Source organism: Camelus ferus, chromosome 34 (genome assembly GCF_009834535.1).
Source record: "Camelus ferus isolate YT-003-E chromosome 34, BCGSAC_Cfer_1.0, whole genome shotgun sequence".
In the NCBI taxonomy this organism is placed as follows: Eukaryota; Metazoa; Chordata; class Mammalia; order Artiodactyla; family Camelidae; genus Camelus; species Camelus ferus.
The window spans coordinates 14823957-14846579 of record NC_045729.1 but is presented as its reverse complement, the minus strand read 5'-3'; the positions used below and the strand labels follow the sequence as shown (position 1 = coordinate 14846579).

General features: G+C 32.7%; 1 protein-coding gene across 1 annotated transcript; it reads right to left on the bottom strand.

Moving 5' to 3' along the window:
- Positions 1-757: 757 nt before the first annotated feature.
- On the bottom strand, positions 758-20360 carry LOC102521616 (NKG2-A/NKG2-B type II integral membrane protein-like). Its single transcript, XM_032472900.1, is given in 13 exon segments — positions 758-4794; positions 5093-5193; positions 6882-7033; positions 7603-7656; positions 8169-8267; positions 8705-8847; positions 15955-16059; positions 16358-16458; positions 18142-18293; positions 18822-18875; positions 19346-19367; positions 19369-19466; positions 19833-20360. Coding segments are annotated over 13 exon segments (1386 nt in total). The 5' UTR covers positions 20020-20360; the 3' UTR covers positions 758-4676.
- Positions 20361-22623: the final 2263 nt, after the last annotated feature.

Below are 22623 nucleotides of genomic sequence, written 5' to 3'. Positions count from 1 at the left end.
TTTTCTAAAAGTATTTTGGTTCTTCCTATTTTTTTCCTTTTCATTATCACTCAAAATTCTGTCTCAAATATTCTTCAATATCTTTCCTTAACCACATTTACAGGAGTGTTTCTTCTCGAGTATGTACTTACCAGCTGTTGAGTACTGGATAAAACTTCACAAGTATTGACAAATTGCTGTCCAAAGCTTTTGTATTATTTTCACTCCAAGCAGAAGTACATGACAGCTTCCATTTTTCCACACCATATCCACAAGTTGAAGTCTACAATCTTTCAATTTCTCTAACATCATGGATGCAAAATTTTCTCAGGAGGTTTTAGTTTTCCTTTCCATAAGAGTTATTTATATTTAACTTTCATAATAATATCCGTTATTTGGGTCTACTTCTCTGTGAATTGTCTCTTCACATATTTTCCTAGTTCATTGCTGCCATTTTATGAACTTACATAAGTTCTTTATATGTTCCAGGTAGGAATCTAGTGTAACATGTATCCAGTGTAAGTTAGTAAATGTTTCCTAACCAGTGCTCTGGTGGAGGGGAAGACCTCGTTTGTAGTGTTTGCCAATTTGAGTTCTGGGAGTACACTGACTGTAATCAATTTAAATCTACGAACCTAATATCACTGAATGGAGAATTGGAAAGGGAAGAGATTTATCGTAGAACACTATCGTGTAGCATTTCCACAACTCAGACATCATGGATGCACATAACTTCATAAGCACATAGTGAATGTAGCAAAATAACTACAAGGTAACATTTTGAGTATTTATCATTTTTATTGTTACTATGATTTACAATATTTTGTTTATGTAATTGAATTTTAATAATGATTGTGTTTAACAACTTGGTCTCAAAATTCCTGAGATTTAACGCTAATCTCTTTTGATCAGCTGTGAGCCTGGTCCAGCACACCATTCACTGATTGTATGATTTGTGCTAGTCTGGGTGTAACTTTCCAATTCTAATGATCTTTTATTGCCCAGAAAAATAAAGTTACCTATTTAATTAGTCCTTTATATTGTCATTTGTATCTATGATTTGGCTTTTTGGAAATATGATTATTTCACCACAGCACTGGAGCAAAAGAATATAAGATTGGATGTACTAGAGAAGATAAGAGGAGCAACCTGATTTTACCTACATTGCCCTTCCTCCAAGGTAACACATTGCCCTTCTCTCCAAGAGAGACCTTCTCAGCCCATGATATCTTTCATGAGGAAAAGTAAAAGAATATGAGTGAGCACCTAGCTTTCTCAATTCTATGGGATGCTCCCAAAGAGGCTCATTTCTCTCTTGCCTCATCCAAATGACTAAATCATTATGTGCATAACTGGGAGTGAGAAGAGGGTGAGATAGCAGCAAATAGGACTCTCAAAGGGCATTAAAGGGACGCAGATCCTATTAACTGCACCAAAGACTCTATCAAGAAGTCTGCTCATGAACCGCTTAGTCACAACTGGTCCACAGACACCCTTAGAAATAACCACACTTCACCTGCAAAACACCCACACCCAGTGGTTGTCTTGCTGTGGGCACTCTCAACTGCAGCAGAGAGGGTGAGCTTTGGCAGATGGCTCATGAGCACATGCAGAAACCCAGTCTGAATCTGAAGGCCAACAAGAGACCACAAACATGAACTTTAGCATCATGTTTGTGAAAACAAAAGAAAAAGCTTTCAGCACCCAGCCTGGTGCGTTGCAAGACTGAGATAAGGTGTACAAACGTTAAAATTCTGCCACAAGAGGGAGCACAGAGTGTGGAGCAGGTGCAACCATAGAAGGTCCTAGAAAGCCTCAGAATCACTAGCAGTTTTGGTGGAAGGTAATTCTCTCCTGTTGTCAGCTAGTAGAAGGGAGAAGGTGACTGCTACTTGAAATGCAAAGACAGAAACATATAACTTCAAGGAGCATGAAAAAATGTCACCACCAAAGGCTCACAATAATTTTCCAGCAACCAACCCCAAAGGTATGGAAATCTATGAATTAACCAATAAAAAATTAAAAATAGCTGTTTTAGGAAGCTCAGTGAGCTACACGAAAAAAAGAAAGATAATTCCACAGTGTAAGGAAGACAATATAAACAAAATAATAAAGTTAACAAAGTGATAGAAATCATAAAAAGAGCCAAACAGAATTGAAGCATACAATAAATTAAAATACAACAGAAGGCATCAACACCAGAATGGATCAAGCAGAAGAAAGAATCTGTGAAGGAGAAGACAGGACCTTTGAAATTATCTATTCAGAGGAGAAAAAAGAAAGGACAGCAACAAAAAAGTGAACAAAGCCCGCGTGACACACGGGCTGTCATCAGAAGTACCAACTTGCAGATTATTGGGGTTCCAGGAGAAGAGAGAGAAGGGGAAAGAGAGCTTACTTTTTAAAAATCATGTCTGAGAGCCGCCCAAGTCTGGTGAGAGATTTGGATATCCACATTCATGAAGCTAATATGTCATGAACCAAAATCAAAGAGATCCTCTCCGAGACACATTATCATCAAACTGTAAAAAAACAAAAATAAAAACAAAAACAAAATCAAGGACAAAGGGAAAAACTCTTAAAAACAGTGGGAGAAAAAGAAGCTAGAAACTCACAGGGGAAGCCCCAGAGGGCTGTCAGGGGTTTTCCAAGCAAAACGTTACAAGCCAAGAGAAAATGGGATGGTTAAAGTACCAAAAGTCTGTCTTGGGAAGTACTGACCACCCTAAATACATATCTTACAAACAAAACAAAGCAGAAATCCAAGCATGCATTGTAAGGAACTAAAAATAGAAAAGCTAAAGTTAAGTGAAATTGAATCCAAATGAAGTAGAAGGAAGAAAACACACAAAATCAGGACAAAGAACGGAATTACAACAGAGAGCAACAGCTGGGCCAAAGGTACTCTCACTGAAAACCTTTAATAAAATTGATAAAACCTGCTGGAAAACTTGAAAATAAACAAATCTTTTATGTCTAAATAAATAGAGAGATACCATTACAGTTTTTACAGATATTAAATAGATAAAAAGCAGTATTGATGAATACATTTTAATACCTATATAAAATAGAAAAAGTCCTAAAATGAACACTTTGCACAACAAATAGAAACTTAAGTAAACCTAACACCTATGCAAAGAAATTAAGTTCATTATGTAAATCTTCCTACAACGAAGTTCTAGAAGCTCAAATGGCATTGGTAGTGGATAATAACACTTAAAAATGTAGCAGTGCTGTTACACAAAGGTTTCTGGGTAACAGGAAAAAAGAAAAATGCTTCCTAACACAGCCTTGATAACAACCTATCAAGCAAGTAACATAAATAAAAACTCAGTCAAAGCTTTGTGAACATGGATGAAGAACAAAAGCTTAATCTAGATATGATGTATGCACTGATTTTTTTAAGAAGGATGATACAGAAGGATCATTGTAATTTTATTTCAGAAATGCAAGATCAATTTAACATATGAAAGAAACAAAGGTAATTTACTTTGTAATCATTATAGAGAGAAAATATTTATCATTCCAATTGATGGGAAAATAATACAAATGTAACATCTATTGATTAAAAATTCATCTGAAAAATGAGAGTATGATGGGATTGCTTTCATGTGAGAAAAATATGATTAAAAAAAAACTTAAGACAACCCTCTTATTTAAGGATGAAATATTTTCCCCTAAAATGGGAAAGGATACATGTAGGACCCTTACTTTACCTTCTATTCATTGTTGGAAATGAAACCCTAACCAGTAAAAGTAAGTCAAGGAAAAAAAAATGATTGCACGTGGAAAGAAATAAAGTGTGATTATTTACATATGCAGTAACTTTTTGTATAAAAAATCTAGAAAAATACACATTTGAAATGATAAATTAATACCTAAAATCACAGAAATCATTGTCTATAAGACCAACATGTAAACATCACTGTATTATTGTCTATACCAGCAAAAATTACTAAAAATTTTAAAAGAAGGACCCCATTTACAGAAGTATGAGTGTGAAATACCCATGTGTCTTTAAGAATATAGAAAACTACAAAATGTATCAAGGAGAAATTAAAGAAAACCTAATACATGGAAGGAAAAAATATAATATTGTTTAGAAGAGTCAATATTGTGCAGATGACTATCTTTGAAGATTTCTTTAAAACTTAAATGTAGTCCCAAACGTAATTCCAGGAGTTGTTTTCTTTGAGACAGTGTTATTGAGGTATGATTAACACAGCATAAAATTTATCCACTTAAAGTATAAAATTCAGTGATTTTTTAATAGTCATTGAGTTTAGAACCACCAACACTAACAAACTCTAGAAGTTTTCATCACCCCAAAAAGAGACTTTGTACCAGTTAGCAGTAATTTTCTAATCACACCTCTCCTTGGCCATTGGTTACCATTAATCACTTTCTGCCTTCATGGGTTTGCCAACTGGATATTTTAAATAAATGGACTCACACAACATGTGATCTTTCAGAAAGGCTGAATACCATAAAAATAACATGGAACAAAAAAAGCCAGACACCAAAAGTAATGATAGCTGTACTGTTTTGTGTGTGTATATCATATTTCAATAACAGTTTCGAAAAAATATTCATCACTGGAGCAAATAGTACAATTCATTTTAAGATTTCTGCAGTCATAACATTATTTCCATTTCATGAAAGATACAGTTACCCAGCAAAATCCTAACTCACATGTGTTAATTCTCTAGCTTATGCTTACAGTTATATATATGTAGAAATTCACAGCTGTCTGATCTAACGCCACTTGGGTTTAGCATAGCACAGTTACGTTCATCAGGTGATGAGTCTGTTATCCTGTAATGGATAAAAATGCATAATTCTGTTATATCATATGAGGGCATTCCATGAAACAATAATATTTTTCATGTAACTATAATAAAAAATATTTTGAAAATGGGTAATGATGTTTTCTATACAATTTTAGTAAGAGTTTGTGGTAGTCCATTCTTTAATGTTTGTATCAACATTTCATTAACTTTCAACATCTTTCTTCTTTCTACAATGCAACTAAAACAAATGTTTTAATATTATTCTTCACATTTTTCTTTTAATATTTTTCCTCCATGAGATAGCATTATTTTTAACAACTTACTTTAGTTTGTAAGTTGAACCATTTGTCCACATCCACGGATGATCATGGCCTCGACGGAAGACTCCAATCCATGACATAATTGATAGAGATTTCAGAAATTTCTATCCCAAAATAAAGAATTGTCACATAATTATTATAAAAGCTTTTATTGTTTTTTAAAACGCAAGTAGTATATTCTTTCATAGGATCCTTAGTTTTCTGAATAAAATGAAGACTGTTACATTCTAGTCTAGCACTAAAGATACATTAAAGTTGAAAATTTTATATTACCAAAAATATTAGCCAATGTCTGTACTTTTGATTTAAAATTAACTCAAACATCTATGCTTAGCAGTTTCATTGTTTTTCTTATATTAATAAGAAAAATTCTGACTCATGTAATTTAATTGTTACTCATGTTGACAAAACTAATATAGCAAAGCTTTAAATAATTTTTTGGTAATGTGACAGTCATTTCTTCGGATACTGTGATTAAATCATTGAATTTTTCTACTGTATTTCTCAGGATTTAAGTTTTAGAAAGAAATTAAAGGATTGAAATTGAGGATAATAAGTGACATGAAAGCCAAAGGTTTGGTTTTCTGGGTCCCACACCATATTCTGTGACTTGATAAACCCCAAATTGACCTGTTTCTGTACCGGTGGAACCCAGTGTTCCGAACAAGAGGTCAGCGACTCATTTCTCTCTGCTACTCCCTGCTAAGTACAACTGTAAGCACTGGAACTAATGAGGGACCCAAGTGAAGGGGAATTCTGAAAGGAGGAAAGAGAAGGTGAAATGATTTGGGAACCCAGAACGAGGGAACAACGATTAGGGGCGTTTTATAATCCCCACCCAACAGAAGAAAGTGACCTAGACTAACTTTTCCCAACACCCCGCCCCCTCCCCCAGCTGCCGGAGGAGGCAGAGGTGACCCTTCCTCCTCTGTGCTGAGGGAAACCCTGTCCAGCAACAGCAGGCGAGCCTGACCAGGTGGCCCATCAGGACACCTGCTAAGAAGCAGCAGCCAGAGGAAGTGCTTCCCCTGCTCCCACCAAGAGACACCAGAGCTGGGGGTGGGGGTGGAGACGGGACCAGCAAAGGGGATCCCATGACTAAAAGGGCTGAGCCCAAGAAGCCTCTTTATCCCAGAGGGCATGAGGCTCCATCCCCAACCAGAGACACTGGATTGAACGGATTTTAAAACGTTATGTTTACATAATGAGCAGTGGAAATTAACAAACTACACATACATGCAATAATACGGAGGAACTGCAAAAATATAGTGTGTGTGTGAGAAGAGACAGGAACAAAAATGCATATTGTATGATTCCATGTATATGAAATTCACAAACAAGCAGAGATTCTGTAATACTAAACGTCAGGACAGCGGTTAAAAAGGAGGGAGGAGAAGTGATGAGAGAATACACAGACGCTGGGTGCTGGGGACAGGAAACTTCTTTTTCATGATCTGATGTGTATTACATGGTTCTATTCATTTTGTGATCAGTCTAAACAATCATATGTTTATTTTCCTTGATGTATGGTAAAATTTAATAGCAAAGTTTATTTTAGGGAAAAAAAGCATTTATTGAGGCATAAGATTTCCTATGAAAAGCAAGAAATGGAAATTATTAAATGTGCATTAAAGTTGTAAACATAGAATTAATATATTATAAAGTCAAACAATGGAATATTAACAGACTTTAAAAAACTACAAATACGTACAAAACCATGAATGAATTCTACCAATATGATACTGACTGAATCAAGCCTCAAATAAAGTGTTTGAAACATTTAATATCTTACCATTTCTTCCTCATTATCTATATAAAGCAGGGTAGAGTTCTTAGACGCACAGGCCATCAAACTTTCTTTCCATGGTTTTTTTTCAGTACTAATGTAATAGCAATTGTTGGAATACGTAAACCCCTCTTTTGGACAATGACCACAATGATATGCTGAAGAAAAATTATAAAATATTATCCAAAATTTGAATTTTTAAAATTAAAAATTAATTTACATTGCACAGGTATAAACATACAAGTAAACAACATAGCTATGCACCCTCAAGGCTGGATATATAAAACAAACCACACTCATACACACACACAGAGAAGGTCAGCCTCTCATTCCCTAATTTATGTGCCCATAGAAAGCAAACCTACAAACAAAAGTATCCATTCTCTACATATCCTGAAAGTCAATAAAGGACACCACTTTTTTTGGAATAGTAAAATAATTTATAACTTACATTATCGCAGGAGGAAATTTGAACCAATTGGGGACAATGGGTATGGTGAATTCTTTTTTAAATTAGTATGTTAAATGAATTCACTCATTTTTTAATGAATATTCCTGCATATTGTTGCATATGAAGAACACTCTCCTGTAATTTATGAACATTTATTCCCTGAATTTATAATTTATGATATTCCCCTCCAAAATCTATTGTTATTTTTGTCCAGCCTAAGATAGAGACAAAAATACAAATTGTGCTAATATCAGAACTTTGACTATGATTATGTACCTTTCTGGAGCCTTGTTACTGGAGAGGAATTATTCTGCTCTGGTGTTATAATGCCTAGAAAAAATTGAAGTAATCTTTTAAAAATTAATATTGATCAAAATAAATCATAATTATTTTAATTTCTTAGTTTAAAAAGTGGTGTTGTTTAGGATTAGAATGATCTAGAATGAAATTAATTTTACCAAGAAAAATAAATAAAGTAATGAACATTAGAGGGGAGGAATAATCCCAAAATCTTAAAGGAACAGGCTTCACCACTTCTTACAGTATTTGGTTTAACCAATCTCAAGAATTAATTTATATTTCTCAGTAAGGTTTTTCAGTTTCCTAAAGCATGTCTTTGAGTTATGAAATAAGAATATATATATATGTATATGTATATATATATAAAAAATATTCTCTACAAAGTATTTATACTTTGAATAGTTTCAGAATAACCATTCCACATTTAGCCTAAATGCATATATTAAAATGAGAGTTCTAGTCCATAATAGAATGAAATTTTAGAGGCACTGACTATCATTGAAATGAGAAGTTCCATTATAATCTTTCAAAAATGTACTTGCATGGAGTAACAGCTATCATTTTTACTATGATATACATCAAGACACAGCAGAGGATTCCCAGGATCTCAGCAATGAGCTTCTCTGGAGGTGACGGTGACTCTGCTGGGAGAGAAATGGAAACACTGAGATAGACGTGATGGAGGCAGTAGTTTAGAAAGTTTACCTACAAGAGAACCCACATGCACAGGGAGTCATATACATAAACTTGGACCCCCAACTCGTATCTACCATTGGCATCTTTAGGAATATACCATTGCATTTTTCAGCAAGATAATGTTTCATGAATTGTTGATCAAAGACTACAAATTACAACAATGCCAGAATAAAATAAGTCCTCAAATTTCGTACTGGAATACTGTATTTCAAACTCAAGCTCCGATCCTCGCAAATAAAAAGTATGTGAGCAGTTAAATGCTTTATGTTTGTGGTGGCAGTTACTGTCATTCCCTTGAGGATCCTGGGAAGCATTTTGGAAGTTTAATTCCATGTAGGTATTCTCCTGTTCAGCTATGAACTGGAAATTTTCATGCTTTCACCTTTCATTCACTGTCTTCTTAAGTCCTTCACCAGATTCGGTGCCAAGTCGTTTTCTCTTTGGTTATCCATCTCTGCAGCTGTGTGATGTCGAGGACGCTGTTCTATGAAAACTGTATTTAAGTGGTTAATAAATGATGTATAGAATCACAAGAACCCTAGTGTAGTCAAACTGGGTGCTGTGTGAGGTAAGTAATAGCACTCATTTTGCAGTTGAACAATGTAAAAGTCTGGTTTTAATTTCCTTAAACTTCAAATGTGTTTCATGACAGAATAAGTAGTTTTTAAAATAATATTGTGTTTGATACAAACTTATCAGTTGGAACAATGAAAATTAAAAAATTAGTGAGGAATAAAGTTCACGAATAGTGATAGCCATATTAATTTAAACTCAAATTGCACAGAAACATTTTAGAACTGTTAAAATAACTGTGTTAAAATGAAAATTCATCAAACATCTATCAAAATTAATCTATCAAAATTCAACAAACTGTACACTTGAAATATGTATAGTTTACTGTACAGGAACCAATCATAATAAAGATGTTAAAAAAATGAAAATGCCATACTAGAAAAAAAAAAGATGTATCAATTTTTATGACAACTTTAAAATTCATTAATAGTTAAAGAGTGAGTGTTCTAAAGATGAGGGAAGAGTAGATTTGGCATACATAGTGATTTCTTGTACTAAATTGCTTTTATTAGTGACTTACATTCATTTATTAAAAGAGAATAAAGTGCTATCAAATGATTTTTTCATTTTATTTGGATGATTCTGGAGTTCTGAGAAATCATTAAAATTTTAAACAACTATTTTATATATTAAAATATTACATGACACATTAAACTATCCAAACTTAACAATTAATAAAAACCAAACAATTATAAAATTCTTATTTTACACAAGTAATTGTCAATTAATAATGGCTTAGATAGGAAACCATAAAATAATAACTAACAGTGTCAAACATTTATAGAAGAACAATGTTGGTGCAAACTTCTAGAAAGATCCTATGGCTGCCAAAGTCCATGAGGGTAGCTTTAGTTGTGTAAGCAACTGTAATAAATCAGAGAATTCAGTCTATGGGGTCTGCAGTCAGTGAGATCTAGGTTAATTCTGGCTTTGACATTAATAATGCATCATCTTTAAAAAGTTACTTAGTGTCTAGCAACCTGGATTACTAATTTGGAATGAGAATAAAAATATGTGATATAAAACATGTAAAATATAATATTAAATTTGCCATCTTATTTTATTATTTTAATATAATTGCCGTGTTATTATTTCTGACTCATATCAGTTGGACAAACACATAATTTTTTAGGAGTCTGTATCTGTGTGGTTTTTTTTTGGAAATCTTTTGTTCAAGCTTTTCAAAAGCATTTGATTGTTTACAACTCAATTTAAATGAGCATTTTACAGAAGCTACCACATCCTGATTTTTATTAAAAATCAACTGCTTTTATTTAATCTAGGTGAATGAAGAGTTACATTTGCCCTTCACAATTTGATGAATCCATTTTAAGAATCTGTTTTTAAAGACTGGGCTAAATAAATATAAATATAATTATATCTATATTGATTACAAAGTCCAAAATTAACTGTTCCTTGTCATGATGCTTATGAGACTTCACTTTAAATGGCATTGATTTACAAACCCAGTTACGGTATGTGTGTATGCACCTGAATAATCTCCCCAGGCAAGAATTTGAATATTTTCAGAAACCCTCCAATGTATTTCATATTTTATTGTTACTTTTTACATTGAATTATTCAAATAAAGACACCAGTGTCTCTTTGATTTGATTGTAGATCATTGTCCCTAAGTTGTACCACATCTAGCATTTGTTATTTCCCACTAAAGGAGACATGTGAATAGAAAGGAGAGAAACAGCACATACCTTCCGTAGGCTGGAGTCCTGCATCGTCAAGGGGGAGACCAGGTTACCCTTGTAAACAAACAATCTCTGTGGTCTTCACAGACTGCCCTGTGAAGGCCCGGAGGGAGGCAATAGTGGAAACAAGTCGATTTCTCATCTCTGTGTCACTTCAACAGGAAATTCTTACACTGGGGTGTTTTGAAGACAGTCTACCTCATCACATGTCTCCAGAACATAGGAGACTTTCGGCTTGTACTGTATCATTTAGTTTGTCCTTTGGCAAGTGCCTCTGAAAAATTGTTTCCATAGATAAAAGACACCGAGGGACAAAAGACTTGACCACCGTGCTGTTAACCTCCTTCCATCTCAATCACAAATGCTGAAGCTTAAGGCTTGTGAAGAGTATCTTCAATGTTTAAGTTCTACTTTTAGACAAGATTGCTAAATTTTTGCTTTACATATTTCTTTTCCTTATATTCTCATTATGTCATTTCTGTTATAAAGGAAAAAATTGGGGAAAATTAAGATATAATTCCATTAACAATAGGTATTTAAGGATACTTGTCACTAATTCTGAAGACTTGCTACATTTTTAACTTTATTGTAACTGCCATAAAGACATCAATGACCAAACGTACTTCTCACTTTCTCTGCCCTACTTCTTAAAATACCTTTAATTTTCTTATTCATAAAGAAGTTATTTAGAGTTCCCTTGATAAAAATAAATATCTCTGGAAAGGATAAAACATTAAATAATATCAAACTATATCACCAGGGCAGAGATTGAAATATTGAATATCTACTATTTATATTATTCATTGATGATCCTCCAATCATAACTTGCTGTCTGTATTTTAATAGGAATATTTGTTGTAAAGAACACGGCCCAAGTTTATGTAGTGGGAAAACAATGGTAATTTTTAAAAATTGCACTTCACAAAAAAATGGGGAGGGCAGAAAAATTAGACTTTTAAAACAAGTTAAATAACACATGAATATCAAGACATAAAACATTAAATAAATTATCAAATTTGCCTCAGATTAACATTTTTTTCAGCAGTCCTCATCTGTATCAAGAAAAGGGGGAATGTTTATCTATTGTACCTAAGAATATTCACTTTCAGTATAATCTCAGTGTAATGGAATCTAGGACATTGAATTTAGACAAACTCTTAATTTTTAGTTTTCTAAAATCTAGAAAAATGGAATTTAAATTCATAGTTATGTCCTTGTAATATAGGTTAATATCTGAACTTTCTATAACAATAGCTAATGGCTAGCTATGTGGTTATTCCTATTAATTATATTTTATTATATTTTCATAGATTAAATAAATAATCTACTCTCCTCTATTGCTCACATAATACAATTAGAGCAGGTGAAGCGTTCACTAGTGATGCCAAACAAAGTAAAATTCACTAATGTTGCCTTTTTAAACTTGAGGTACTTATACCTACTATCTCTATAGTCATACGCTTTGCTGTTTTCAATTAAATAAAGACATATATATCATGTCCTTTGTTACATGCAAAAGTATGAGTTCACCCTTCTGGCATTTAACTTGAATAAAATCTATGTTCGGATGATTCAAAGCAATGAAAGCTCAAAATAATGAGCAGTTTGAATTTACTATTTATGGTATGAATATATGTATTTGTGAGTATGTCTAATAATGACAATACCTGGTGACGTGAGAGAGAGATACAGTTGGAAATCAGTAACAAGGGAAAATGTCCCTTTAATATGATGGTAGAAAGATTTCATTTTCAAGGAATCTTTTTAAATGGAGAAAATTAATTACCAACTGACTCTAACTAAAGGAAATATTTAAGGATCTTCTAAACAGGAAACCCTCATTCTAGGTGAAAACTTGGATGTGCAGAAAGGAAAGAAGAGTTGAAGAAAAGAAATTATGTGGATATATCCAAATAGATATTGAGGGGTAAATACGAATGATAAAGTTTCAAATTTTAAATACATGTATTTGTATTTGAATTCAAGGGAGCAAGTATGACATAAGCAGTAAATAAAAAGTAGAGAGTCGTTAAGTCTTTTCACTGTTTGAGAAGGGGATGGAAGTACTAACTTATTAGACTTTATTGAGTCTAAGTTATGCTGAAAATGTAGGGCACTAATAAGACTATTTAAAGCATATTAAGTGAACAACTTCTTATAAAGGAAAGTTAAAAATATTTATTGTGAAGGACAAGAAACAAGGAAAACCTTAAATTCAAAGAAATGGTAGTATTCATTCCAAATTAATGATAGCTATATTATACTTTAAATTTAAATATATATACTTACATATAAATGAAATATATAAAGCATATAATTATTTTAAAATTATGTTAAATATATATGGAATAACTTTCCATTTAAATTCTAAGAACGTTTTTGCTTTTAAATATTTTAGTTAATAAGTTATGTACATAAAACAGTTATATTAATAACTACTGTTTTGATGAGACACTTTTTAAACAAAAGCATAAAGAGGAAAGTAAAAAGATGAAAAAAGATACTATGCAGCCCAAATCAGGAGCACTGTTACAGTTAGGCACCATCACTGTGTAAGGCAACGACCACAACAGAAGTGATAAGCATGTTTCACAGCGATATACTGAGTACCCAAACCACTAGCAATTTTTTTTTAATTTATATGTACTTAATAATTTCAACATGGGCTTGAGAAAAGTGCCTAAGTAAATAATCATAAATGGAGACTTAAATCTCCCTCACTGCTTATCAAGCAAGCAGATATGGAAGTAAGCTATAGAAAGATTTAAACTAGGCAATTAATCAATATATACATACCCACCTCCAACACACACCCACACATACACTCACACACCCACACATACACTCACACACCCACACGTACTCATATAGAATACACATTATATCTTTAGGTGCACAGACAAAATTTCCAAAAATACTCTATATACTCATATGGTCAATTATATTAATATAAAATACATAGAACTGTGGCATCACTGAACTGTGGTTCACTTCCAGCCAAGTTTGGCACATGAGCACTTAAAATGTGGATATTCAAATTTAAATTGTAATTAATTACAGAGAAATAAAAAATGAAGATTGGTTCTTCATTCACACTAGCCATATTCAACAGAGATTTAGAGCATTTCCAGCTTCACAGAAATTCTCTAACTATACTTTATCTCAAATAGAGGTCAATAACCCCAAATTTGAAGATCTTTATCTGGATTTAAATTCAGTAATAAATTTCTAAATAATATATGGGCCAAGAAAATAATCACAATGAAAGTTCACAATTTTTATGTGAATTAAAAGGAAAATAGAATAGCAAAAATCTGTCTTGTGGAAGATTAATTGCCTTAAATGCATATATTACAAACAAAAAGAAGAATGAAAGAAAGAAGAAATCTGAGTATGCATCATAAGACACTAAAAATGAAAAAGCAGTTGAGGTGAAATTAAATCAAAATGATCTGGATGAAGTAGAAGGAAGAAAATGAAAAACAGTACAAGATGATGACAAAGAACAAAATGACAGTAGAGAGGACAAAGGCCAAATGTATTTTCATTTGAAAGACTTAATAAAATTGATAAATGATGGCTGAAGAAAAAACTGAGAAGACACGAATCTTTTCTATCTATAATAAACATGACAATACCATTATGGTTTTCACAGATGTTAAACAGAGAATAAAGCCACATGAATATATTTTAATACCTACATGAAACAGAGAATCCCTAGGAAATACGGACTACCAAATGCAGTACAACTAGAAATCTGAATAAACCTAACATGTGTTAAAGATACTGGGATCATTGTATAAACCTCCCTCCAAAAAAAGTTCCAGAAGCTCTTAATGGCATCAGTAGTAAAAAATAACACTTTAAAATACAGCAGGACTTGTACACAGATTCTCCAAGTAGAAGGAAAAGCTGAATGCTTCCCAATAGAGCCTTGATAACAAAAACTGTCAGGTCACATAATATTAATGAACTCAGTCTAATCTCTTTGTAAACATGGATGAAGGAAAACATCTTAATTGAAATATGAAATATGCACCGATTTTTAATAGAAGGAAAATACAGAATGATTATTGTGGATTTATTTCATAAATACAAGATTGGTTTACATTTGAAAGAAACAGTTACTTCATAAACATTATTTAAAACATTTCTCATCCCATTGAAAGAAAAATAATAAAAACGTAACATCATTGACCGGCTATAAAGTCTATTAGAAAAATATGAATACTATAGAATTGGATTCATATGAGAAAGTTATGACGAAAAAAAACCTTAAAACAAACCTCATACATAAGGATGAAATACTGAAATATTTTCCCCCGAAATAGGAAAGGATACACATAGAACCTTTACTGTACCTTCTATTCAATGTTGGAAATAAAACCCTAATCTGTAAAAATAAGTCAAGAAAGAAAGCAATTGCATCAGGAGAGAAGACATAATGTGTAACTATTTATAGATGCAGTAGATATTTATATTAAAAAATCCAGAAGAATACGTATTTGAAACGACAGAATTAATACATAAAATCAGAGAAGCCATTAGAAATAAGCTCAACCTTGAAACCTCAACTGTATTTCTGTTTACAGCAGCAAAAATTATTAAAACTTTTTTAAAAGATGCTATTTACAAAAGCACGACTATGAAATACCCATATTTCTATAAGACTTCAATATTGAAAAATACAAAACACAATAGAGAGTAATTAAAGCAAACTTAATTCAAGGAAGGATAAAGTATACTATTGATTAGAAGAGTCAATATGATAAAGATGACCATCTTTACAAATTACTTTAAAAAGTAAATGCTGTCCCAATCATAATTCTAGGAGCTTTTTTTATAAACAGCTTTATTGAGGTGTAATTTATATAGCATAAAATCCATCCATTTAAAGTGTATAAATCAATGATTTTAAATATATTTACAGTTTACAACAATCACCACTATCAAAATCTAGAAAGTATTCATCAACCACAAAAAGAAACACTTCACCCATTAATAGTCACTTCCTTTTCTCACCTCCCCTTAGCCTTGGTAACCACTAATCTACTTTCTGTCTCCATGTTTGCCTGTTTTTCGTATTTCATGCAAATGAGCTCATAGAACAAATGATCTTTTAGAAAGGTTGAATGCCATAAACATATTGTTGAGCAAAAAAAGCCAAACATAAAAGTAATGATAGCTGTACTTTTTGGAGTGTATATAATATTCCAATACTTTTTGAACAGTGTTTCATTATGAGAACAAATCATGTAACTCCTTTTAAAATTTATGCAAACATAATATTATTTCCATTTCATGAAAGATACAGTTACCCAGCAAAATCCTAACTCACATGTGTTAATTCTCTAGCTTATGCTTACAGTTATATATATGTAGAAATTCACAGCTGTCTGATCTAACGCCACTTGGGTTTAGCATAGCACAGTTACGTTCATCAGGTGATGAGTCTGTTATCCTGTAATGGATAAAAATGCATAATTCTGTTATATCATATGAGGGCATTCCATGAAACAATAATATTTTTCATGTAACTATAATAAAAAATATTTTGAAAATGGGTAATGATGTTTTCTATACAATTTTAGTAAGAGTTTGTGGTAGTCCATTCTTTAATGTTTGTATCAACATTTCATTAACTTTCAACATCTTTCTTCTTTCTACAATGCAACTAAAACAAATGTTTTAATATTATTCTTCACATTTTTCTTTTAATATTTTTCCTCCATGAGATAGCATTATTTTTAACAACTTACTTTAGTTTGTAAGTTGAACCATTTGTCCACATCCACGGATGATCACGGCCTCGACGGAAGACTCCAATCCATGACATAATTGATAGAGATTTCAAAAATTTCTATGCCAAAATAAAGAATTGTCACATAATTATTATAAAAGCTTTTATTGTTTTTTAAAATGCAAGTAGTATATTCTTTCATAGGATCCTGTTTTCTGAATAAAATGAGTGTTAGATTCCAGCCTAATACTAAAGATATATTAAAGTTGAAAGTTTTAATATCACCAAAAACAATAACCAGTCTCTATACTTTTGATTTAAAATTAACTCAAACATTTATGCTTAGTAGATTCATTGTTTTTCTTATGTTAATAAGGAAAATGCTGACTCATACAACTTACTCGTTACCCATGCTGACAAAACTAATATAGCAAAGCTTTAAATAAATTTTTAGATACTGTGACAGTCATTTCTTTGGATACTGTGATCAGATCATTAAATTTTTCTACTATGGTTCTCAGAGTTTGGGTTTTAGAAGGAAATTTTAAGGGACTGAAATTGAGGATAATAAGTGACATGAAAGCCAAAGGTTTGGTTTTCTGGGTCCCACACCATATTCTGTGACTTGATAAACCCCAAATTGACCTGTTTCTGTACCGGTGGAACCCAGTGTTCCGAACAAGAGGTCAGCGACTCATTTCTCTCTGCTACTCCCTGCTAAGTACAACTGTAAGCACTGGAACTAATGAGGGACACAAGTGAAGGGGAATTCTGAAAGGAGGAAAGAGAAGGTGAAATGATTTGGGAACCCAGAACGAGGGAACAACAATTAGGGGCGTTTTATAATCCCCACCCAACAGAAGAAAGTGACCTAGACTAACTTTTCCCAACACCCCGCCCCCTCCCCCAGCTGCCGGAGGAGGCAGAGGTGACCCTTCCTCCTCTGTGCTGAGGGAAACCCTGTCCAGCAACAGCAGGCGAGCCTGACCAGGTGGCCCATCAGGACACCTGCTAAGAAGCAGCAGCCAGAGGAAGTGCTTCCCCTGCTCCCACCAAGAGACACCAGAGCTGGGGGTGGGGGTGGAGACGGGACCAGCAAAGGGGATCCCATGACTAAAAGGGCTGAGCCCAAGAAGCCTCTTTATCCCAGAGGGCATGAGGCTCCATCCCCAACCAGAGACACTGGATTGAACGGATTTTAAAACGTTATGTTTACATAATGAGCAGTGGAAATTAACAAACTACACATACATGCAATAATACGGAGGAACTGCAAAAATATAGTGTGTGTGTGAGAAGAGACAGGAACAAAAATGCATATTGTATGATTCCATGTATATGAAATTCACAAACAAGCAGAGATTCTGTAATACTAAACGTCAGGACAGCGGTTAAAAAGGAGGGAGGAGAAGTGATGAGAGAATACACAGACGCTGAGTGCTGGGGACAGGAAACTTCTTTTTCATGATCTGATGTGTATTACATGGTTCTATTCATTTTGTGATCAGTCTAAACAATCATATATTTACTTTCCTTGATGTATGGTAAAATTTAATAGCAAAGTTTATTTTAGGGAAAAAAGGCATTTATTGAGGCATAAGATTTCCTATGAAAAGCAAGAAATGGAAATTATTAAATGTGCATTAAAGTTGTAAACATAGAATATATTATAAAGTCAAACAATGGAATATTAACAGACTTTAAAAAACTACAAATACGTACAAAAATGTGAATGAATACTACCAATATGATACTGACTGAATCAAGCCTCAAATAAAGTGTTTGAAACATTTAATATCTTACCATTTCTTCCTCATTATCTATATAAAGCAGGGTAGAGTTCTTAGATGCACAGGCCATCAAACTTTCTTTCCATGGTTTTTTTTCAGTACTAATGTAATAGCAATTGTTGGAATATGTAAATCCTTCTTTTGGACAAAGACCACAGTAACATTCTGAATAAAGATTATGAATTAGTATTCAAAACAATTTAAATTTTTAAAAATTAAAAACTAATTAACATTTTGCATAGGTATAAACATATATGTATATAACATAGCTATGCACCCTCAAGGCTGGTACATATAAAACAAACCGCACTCATACAAACACTCACAGAGAAGAGTCAGTCTCTCATCCCCTAATTTATGTCTCCATATAAAGAAAACACAAAAATATCCATTTAAAAAATACCCGTTTTTTACATGTCCTGAAAAAATCAAGAAGTGCAACCACTTTTTTAGAAAAGCACAATTACTTGTGTGTTACAGCAGGAAGAAATTGAGCCAATTGGCAACAATAGTATCGTGATCACACTGTTACATAGGGAGAAACAACTCTCCTATAATCATTATTTATGAATATTTGTTGCCTTATTTTATAATTTATGTTCTCCCCCAAAATCTATACTTATTTTCATCAGCCTAAGATAGAGACAAAATAGAAACTGTACTTATATCAGAACTTTGAATATCATTATGTACCTTTCCGGAGCCTTGTTATTGGAGAGGAGTTATTCTGCTCTGGTGTTACAGTAGCTACAAAATTAATTATGATACATATTAATACTGATCTAAATAAATTATAATAATTTTAGTTTCTTAGCTTGAAATTTGGCTTATTGTTTAGGATTAGAAAAACCTGGAATAAAGTTGATTTTACCAAGGAAAATTAATTAAGCAATGAAGATTTGCTGGAAAAAAATATTTCAAAAGCCTAAATAACAGACTTCATCATCTCTTCCAGTATTTGCTTTAACCAATCTCAAGAATTAATCTGTATTTCTCAGTAAGGTCTTTCACTCTCCTAAAGCATGTCTTTAAGTTATGAAATCAGAATATATGTATATGTACTCTTTATAATTATTCTGTGTTGTATACTTTTGACAAATTCAGAATAATCATTCCACATTTAACCTAAATGCATACATTTTAATGAGAGGTCTATTCCATGATATTATGAAGTGTTTAGAGGCACTGATGGTCATTAAAGTGAAAAGTGCCCTTACAATTTTTCAAAATCTCACTCACAAGGAGTAACAACTATCATTGTTACCACTGTGACCATCAAGACAAGGCAGATGCTTCCAAGGATTCCAGAAATGACCTTCGCTGGGTGCGATGGGGAATCTGCAGGGAGAGAAATGGAAACACCAAGAAAGGAGTGATGGAGACAGTTGTTTAGAAAGTTTACTTACAAGAGAACCCACATGCACAAGGAGTCATATATATAAACTGGGACCCCCAAATCCCTATCTGCCATTGCATTCCCAGCAAATACAGCCCTATATGAGTTGTCGATAAAAGACTACAAATTACTATAATGTCAGAACAAAATCAGTCCTCCCATTTCACTGTAGAATACATTATCCAACTTCAAGTTCTGTTCCTCAAAACAGAAAATATGTGAATTTATCCCCCACTCTTTCTCCACACCTCTGCACCCCACCTGCATATTCTAGAATAGTTCCATTGTGCGACTATGAAATGTTTTACCTTTGTGGTGGTAGTTCTTTTCATTCCCTCGGAGATTCTGAGAAGCATTCTGAAGGTTTAGTTCTGCGTAGATTATTTCCTGCTCGGTTATTGAAATGGCACTTTTAGTGCCTGTATGTTTTATTTGCTGCCTCTTTGAGGATTTGGCTACATTCAGTTCTGCATAGGTTACTCCTTGGTTATTCATCTCTGCATCTGAGTAATGTCAAGGACTGCGCTCTAAGACAAGTGTACTTACCTTAAATGGTTTATGTTGGAGGAGGTGCCTAGCACAGTAAAATGGGTGGGGTGAAGAGGATTAGTCCTCACTTTGCAGTTGAAGAATCATAAGGTCTGGTTCTAAATTCCTTAGAGCTTTAAACAAATGTCTCATAGTAGAATACTTTTTCTTTTTAATTTTGCATTTGATAGCATATTATTGGTTGGAATAATGAACAGCAATAAATTAGGGAGGAATAAATGAGTTCGTGAATAATAATGCCCTCATTAATTTAAAGTCAGATTTCACAGAAATATTTTAATACCATTAGAAAGCCTGTCTTAAAAATTAAAATGCTGTATTAGAAAAAAAGAGACTCAATATATCTACGAAAATTTTGAAATCCAGTAATGGTTAAAGACTGAGTACTCTAAAGGTAGGGAAATTGTAATGTTGGCATATATAGCAATTTCCTGCACTAAATTACACTATTTGGTGACTTACATTTACTTATTAAAGGGGTTACCAAATTGTCTTTTATTTTCAGTGATTGAGGAGTTCTGAGAAAACATTAAAAATTAAAGAAATATTATATATATTGGAAAATGTTACATGACACACTAAACTTATATATAGCCTAACAATATTGAAAATAAAACAACACAAAAAGATTAAAAACACTTATTTTAAAAAAGTAATCGATTCAGTGACTAAGATGTGAACCCATAAAGTGATAAACAAGTATAGGTCATTTGTGGAAGAACACTGTTGTTTCAAACTTCCAGAAAGATCCTGTGGATGTCAAAGTTCATAAAGGTCATTTTAGTTGTATAAGTGATGGTAATTACTTATTTAAAAATTACTTGTAAAAATCCAGAGAACATAATTAAATAATTCAGTCAATGGCTCAGTAGTCAGAAATATCTGGAAATTAATTCCAGCTTTGAAACTTACATAATTGTGACCTTTCAAAAAATTATTTAGTATCTAGTAATCTATTTTACTACTAAAATGGAAGTAATATTATGTAAGTATAATGCATGTAACACTGAGCATTCAACCTCACACTTACAAGTTCTCAATAAATATTAGTTTTATTATTATTTTATTCACAACTTCCATGTTACTATTTCTTATTTATATCTGTTAGAGTCTGTGAAATAACTTATTAAGCAGGAGTGTCTTTAATTAGTATGGTACTTTTTTTGCAATTTTTTTTAATCCTTTGATTATTTATAATTAAATCTAAATTAGCATTTAGAAAGCTACCTCATCCTGATTTTTATTAAAAATCAAGCTGCTCTTACTCAATCTAAGTATATGTGTGAAGAACTACATTTGGCCTACGCTATGCAATGAACTCCTTTCTAAGAATCTATTTATAAAGATTGAACAAAACATAAATTAACACATTATTACACAAAAACCCCACATTCTAGTGATTATAAAATCCCAAACTGTTCCTTGTCATGATGTTTGTGGGTTTCACTTAAAATTATATTGATTTACAAACCCAAATATGCATGTGCAGATGCACTTGACTTTCTATAGACAATAATTTAAATACTTTAATAAATCTTCCAACATATTTCATATTTTATGGTTGCTTTATGACCTGAATTATTCAAATAAAAACACCAATGTTATACTTTGATTTTGTTGTATAATAATTGTTCCTCAGTTGCATCACACCTAATAATTGTTATTTCCCACCAAGTGAGGTGGGCTAGTAGAGAGACAGGAAAAGAGGGACACATACCTTCTGTTGGCCAGAAAGTCGTGCATCCTTTAGTGGGGAGTTCAGGTTACTTTCATAAAAGAGGTCTGCTATAGCTGGGTAATAAAAGGAGAAATTTAAAAACATAAATCTAGGACAAGAATAAGCAATGTCTGTGACCTTCACAGACTGCCTTGTGATGGCTAAGAGTGAAGCAAGAGTGGAAAAAGTAGATTTCTCATCAATGTGTCACTTAAGGTTTGAACAGGAAATTCTAACACCTAGGCTATTTTAAAGTCAGTTTATCTCATCACACACCTCCAGAATATAGGAGACTCTGGGCTCCAACTGAAAGGACAAATGGACCGCTAAGTATGTCATTTAGATTTTCCATTCTCAAATGCCTCTGAGAAATTGTTTTCATATTCTACAAGATATGGAGAGACAGAGATTTAACCACTCAGGCAGTTAACTTGTTTCCATCTCAATAACAAACAATGCAGATTTAGAATATCTCATTTTACTTTTAAAACTAGGTTGCTAAATCTTGGCATTTCATACATCTTTTTCTTATATCCATATTATTTCATTTCTATTGTCATGGAAAAAGTTCTAAAAGTTATATTCCTTTTAAACATGTATTTAAGAATATTTGTCACTAATTATTCTTAGGAATTAATATATTCCCAACCATACTGTACCTGGCACAAAGTCCACCATTTTCAAAATACCATCTCTATTTGTCTGCCCTGCTTCTTACATTCAGTTTTATTCTTTTCAAAGAAATTTAATCTGCAGATTTCTTCTAATAAAAATGATATCTCTTGAAAAGAAAAAGCATAAACAATATTGAACTATATCACCATGACAAAGGT